Raw genomic sequence first — 5,564 nt, 5'->3', positions numbered from 1 at the left:
CCACCATCCCCAGGGACCTCATTAAAGGTGTTTAGCTGGGCAGGTGTAAACCAGCCTCAGCCCTGGGAGACGGGGAAGGAAGGGTGTTGGAGCTGTGTTGCCTCCACCCACTCCATACCCGCTAGTCCTAGTTGCGTTGCTAAGAGCTTCAAAGACAGAGAATACACAGCTGGAGCCCCGGGGCAGCCTCTTCCAGGAAGCTAGGCACTAGCCCCCACTTTCCCAAGCCACTATAGTCAGAGAAGCATTGGATATTCTACAGGCTTAGGACTAAGCCACAGAACCATGAGCCAGGACAGCAAAGTGAAGACAACAGAGTCCAGCCCCCCAGCCCCATCCAAAGCCAGGTGAGAAGGCTGGTCCTCTGTGTGGGGGTCTAATCACCTGTCCCTGGGGCCTCCTCCTTCTTGGTGTCCTGGTCACAACCCAGGCATTGAATGTCTGGTGAATAAATGAAAGGAGTCTCTTCTTCCCTACAGGAAGAGGCTGCCTGTCCTAGACCCATCTGGGGATTATTACTACTGGTGGCTGAACACGATGGTCTTCCCAGTCATGTATAACCTCATCATCATTGTATGCAGGTTTGGCAGGGGCGCTAAATGAAGGGGGGGGGCTTAAGCTGTACTAAAGAGTGACGCCAAGGAGAAGGGCAGGCCAGGAGGGCAGGGCCTAAGGGAGAGGCATCTTCCCTGGAAGGGCTCAAGGAAGAGTACTGAGGGATCTGTCCTAACAGCCACCTTACACACGGTTGGTACCTTTAAGCCGATCCCTTCTGCCCCTGCCCTGCAGAGCCTGCTTTCCTGACTTGCAGCATAGTTACCTGGTGGCCTGGTTTGTGCTGGACTACACAAGTGACCTGCTGTACCTACTAGACATCGGGGTGCGCTTCCACACAGGTCAGTGAGTTTCTGGGGCTAACCTTCTCCTCACATTTCCTTAAAGAATGTGTTAAGACGGCACTGCACTGTTATGTGTTTCTTGACAATGCCACAATGCTCACTCCAGAAACCGTGGAGAGTGCTATGCCTGCCTCCATCCTGCCCTCATGTGTGGCCTGTCTTACCTGGCCTGTCCCCAACCTGCCCACAGTTGACCCTAGCCCATCTTCTCCTTTCTTCCTAGGATTCCTAGAGCAGGGCATCCTGGTGGTGGACAAAGGCATGATCGCCAGTCGCTATGTCCGCACCTGGAGCTTCCTGTTGGACCTGGCTTCCCTGGTCCCCACAGACGCAGCCTATGTGCGGCTGGGCCCCCACATTCCCACGCTCAGGCTAAATCGCTTTCTCCGGGTGCCCCGCCTCTTTGAGGCCTTTGACCGCACAGAGACCCGCACAGCTTACCCAAATGCCTTCCGCATCGCCAAGCTGATGCTCTACATCTTCGTTGTCATCCATTGGAACAGCTGCTTATACTTTGCCCTATCCAGGTACCTGGGCTTCGGACGGGATGCATGGGTATACCCGGATCCCGCACAGCCTGGCTTTGAGCGCTTGCGGCGCCAGTATCTCTACAGCTTCTATTTCTCCACTCTGATTCTGACCACTGTGGGCGACACGCCACTCCCAGCCCGGGAGGAAGAGTACCTCTTCATGGTGGGTGACTTCCTGCTGGCCGTCATGGGTTTCGCCACCATCATGGGTAGCATGAGCTCTGTCATTTACAACATGAACACTGCAGATGCAGCGTTCTACCCAGACCATGCTCTGGTAAAGAAGTACATGAAGCTGCAGCGTGTCAACCGGAGGTTGGAGCGGCGAGTTATTGACTGGTGAGAGGGCTGTGGTTGCAGACCCAGCCAGGGGGAGGTCTGCCTTAGGACCTGAGCCCAGTGACTGCTCTTATTACCTACTGGCTATACTAGGCAGCTGGAAGACAGCATTCATTGGTAGGTCTGCCGGATAGGGCTTAGAAAGTGGTGTCTTCCACTGAGGGAATCTGGACACGGGGAAAAGAGTGGGCAAGAGACTGAGAAAGAGAGGAATTTGTGTACAAGAGTGACATAGAGACCAGAGAATGGGAGCTGCCACTGCCTGGGAGGACTTTGAAAGAAGTGGGTGGAGAGGGGAACTATCCAGCCAGGAGATGGCCAACAGATGGTTGATTATATCATAATAATGCAAACTATGTTCTGAATAAAAGGAAATGTCTCCAAGTCAGAGAGCCACCACAAAGCCTGTCTGAGAGGGTGGGAGCTTACTGACGAAAGCAGCTCAATGTAGAAGTGGTATCAGACACTGTGGCTGGGGTGTGGGGGTGTGGGGGACCTGACAGGATGTAAAGGAGTGGTATCAGACACTGTGGCTGGGGTGTGGGGGTGTGGGGGACCTGACAGGATGTAAAGGAGTGGTAAGCGCCTCCACACCTTGGAGGAAGTAGAAAAGATCATGTCTGTAACTAAGAAAGGGGACCAGAACATGTGTGGTACTCCCATTGATCTTATGAGAACTCGGGGTGGCTGGGTTCTTGGCAAAGCTGAGTCCTGATGGAGTGGGGGGAGGCAGACACACGGGGTTCCGGTGCAGAAACGGTACTGCCTTTCTCCCAGGTACCAGCACCTGCAGATCAACAAGAAGATGACCAACGAGGTAGCCATCTTGCAGCACTTGCCTGAGCGGCTGCGGGCAGAGGTTGCTGTGTCCGTCCACCTGTCTACCCTGAGCCGAGTCCAGATCTTCCAGAACTGTGAAGCCAGCCTGCTGGAAGAGCTGGTGCTGAAGCTCCAGCCCCAGACCTACTCACCAGGAGAATATGTGTGCCGCAAAGGGGACATTGGCCGAGAGATGTACATCATCCGGGAGGGCCAGCTGGCTGTGGTGGCAGATGATGGTGTCACCCAGTATGCTGTGCTTGGTGCGGGGCTCTACTTTGGGGAGATCAGTATCATCAACATCAAAGGTGAGTCCTCAAGAGGAAGTGCTAGGGACAGGGCTGGGCAGGAGAATGGGAATGGCAGAACCCTAAGACAAGATGGTACTTTGGGGTACATAGATTAAAAAGATCTGGCCATTGTCTGAGTCCTCCTACAGGACTCAGGAGAGAAGTAGGATATGGATTATGTGTTCCCCGAGGAAAAGCTGAGCCAGGGTCAGTGGGTGGGGTGGAGTCTTAGAAAACAAAGCAGATGTGTTCCATGGGCACCGGTGGAAGCGCCAACAGACCATCTGAAAGTTACTGTGGCAGCCATGTTGTTATATAACTACCCCATTAAATATCTATCAAGGCAGGTTAATGATAAGCACAGGGTTTGGCCACCAGCACATTACTAAATGAAAGAATAAAACAGAAAAAGAGGTTCGGAAGCACCAATATGGAGGTTATATCCTGGTTTAGGAGTGAAATGTCACCTTCCTGTCCCTACTAACTACTCTCCCCATGTCTGCCCTTGGACCACAGGGAACATGTCTGGAAACCGACGAACAGCCAACATCAAGAGCCTAGGTTATTCGGACCTGTTTTGCCTCAGCAAGGAGGATCTGCGGGAGGTGCTGAGTGAGTACCCACAGGCCCAGGCTGTCATGGAGGAGAAGGGCCGTGAGATCCTGCTCAAAATGAATAAGTTGGATGTGAATGCTGAGGCAGCTGAGATCGCCCTCCAGGAGGCCACAGAGTCTCGGCTCAAAGGCCTCGACCAGCAGCTGGATGATCTACAAACCAAGTTTGCTCGCCTACTAGCTGAGCTGGAGTCCAGCGCACTGAAGATCGCTTACCGAATCGAAAGGCTGGAGTGGCAGACCAGAGAGTGGCCAATGCCAGAGGACCTGGCTGAGGCTGATGATGAGGCTGAGCCTGGGGAAGGAACTTCCAAGGATGGAGAGGGAAAGGCTGGCCAGGAGGGACCTTCAGGCATAGAATGACCCCATCCTGACCCCAGGACTCCCAGCTCTAAGTGAATCCAGAGTGGTAGGAAAGCTTGCCTGCAGAAACTGTCAACCTATTTGCTAGGTCACAGAGACTTAGGTAAATTGGTCTATAGATGCCTAGCTAGAGATGTGGGTTATAGTATACATTTGGCCCATACTCACCAGAACACACACATACACACACACCACCACCACCACCACCACCACACCACACAATGCACTGGTTCAAGACTGCGAGTTCCACATAAAATGTTCCTGTCTTCTGTGCACATGCACATTCTCACAAGCAAACCTATGACTTATACCCATTTAACCCACAATCACAGAGAATGATGAATGCACCGGGGGTGTTGGGGTAACTTTGCTACATTTAAAGGAGGCTTTGGTATAGGACAAGGACAGTGTTGGAGCTACAGGGAAAGAAGTCTGATATAATGTCTGAACTATGGTCACTCTAGGTCACCACTTCAGCTGCGTCAGGGCATGGCCAGACTTCAGGTTTGAGCTGTGCCAGGTGGTGTTGTAAAATGAACCTGATGGGTAACTTAGGGATATAACTGAATGATAAGTGTCATTATCTGGAAAGATTAAGAGGGTTATTGCACTTTAAAACATTTTAAAATATGTAATTATTTTGTGATTTATTAATAAAATGTAAGGTTCATAGATTGGCACTGGGTTTATCTCATTCCTCTCTATGTTGCCAGAGCTCAAACTGCCTGGAACATAGTAGGTGCGCACATATATATTTGATAACCAAAGTGAGGAGACCCTAAACATAGAAGTCCATTGATGGAAGAAGATAAAAGCCAGTTCCTCAAGAGCCTTTTCTGCCATCTCTGCCTCAAGTCATATTGAACTAGAGTGGGTAGGTATGACGTAAATGGTTTCATCACATACCTGATGGACTTAGGGAGAGGAAAATAAGCTTATGGTTGGTACAGTGTGATACACACACTTGACCCCATTGGGGCCTCTGTCAGAATGGGTGACTCTTGTCACTCATAGAATCCTCATCTATAGCAACACAAGCACAGTGATAATGGACCAGCTTCAACCCTCTGGATGCAGAACAGTAAAGTTTCAAGGCCAGATGTGCATCTTCTTCTGCCTCTGTTCTTCTAGGATGAGGGGTGTGATGTCACCATATGGGGTCCTCTAGAGGTGGAGCAGTTCCCATCACTGTGTTGAAAACAGTGCTTTCACTGTTTGGGATTGTGCTGGGTAGAGGTAGCTTAAACACAAATTTAAGATCCTTTAATAACACAAAATAAAAGTCAGTTGTTTTAGTCTAAAAACCTTAGTATGTAACAAATATCAAGTGAGATACTTCTGTGCAAGGCAAAAAAATGTTCTTGAAATAGTCATTGGGGTGCTGCACGTTTCATCCCTCATCTCCATCTTAGGAGATTACTGAAATCTTTGCATCCCCTGAATATAAAACTCTTTGAATTGCAGCGTCCAAACCAGGAATCAGCAGCAACCTCTGCTCCATTTATGAAAGCCAGTTCCCTTAGGACCTCACCAACAATTCATTCAGAAGCAAATGTTCCCATCTGTCTACACAGGCTCAGAGTAGAGAGAACCAAAACTTCTGGACCTGAGGGTGGAATATTTCTTAAGACTAATTAAAGGAACAGGAATTGAAGAGTTTGTTAGGGGTTTTTTTTTTAATTGCTGTAAGATCTTACCACAAACTTCACA

At 50.1% G+C, this 5,564-nt stretch overlaps 1 protein-coding gene across 1 annotated transcript; it reads left to right on the top strand.

The window, feature by feature from the left end:
- Positions 1–206: 206 nt before the first annotated feature.
- On the top strand, positions 207–4,405 carry Cnga4 (cyclic nucleotide gated channel subunit alpha 4). Its single transcript, XM_059252153.1, has 6 exons — positions 207–347; positions 480–581; positions 790–896; positions 1,123–1,768; positions 2,546–2,895; positions 3,394–4,405. Exons 1-6 carry the CDS (start codon positions 286–288, stop codon positions 3,852–3,854), a joined length of 1,728 nt encoding a protein of 575 aa, XP_059108136.1. The 5' UTR covers positions 207–285; the 3' UTR covers positions 3,855–4,405.
- The last annotated feature ends 1,159 nt before the right edge of the window (positions 4,406–5,564 follow it).

This window comes from Peromyscus eremicus, chromosome 1, assembly GCF_949786415.1.
Source record: "Peromyscus eremicus chromosome 1, PerEre_H2_v1, whole genome shotgun sequence".
Taxonomy (NCBI): domain Eukaryota; kingdom Metazoa; phylum Chordata; class Mammalia; order Rodentia; family Cricetidae; genus Peromyscus; species Peromyscus eremicus.
This window is presented reverse-complemented; position numbering and strand designations above follow the sequence as displayed.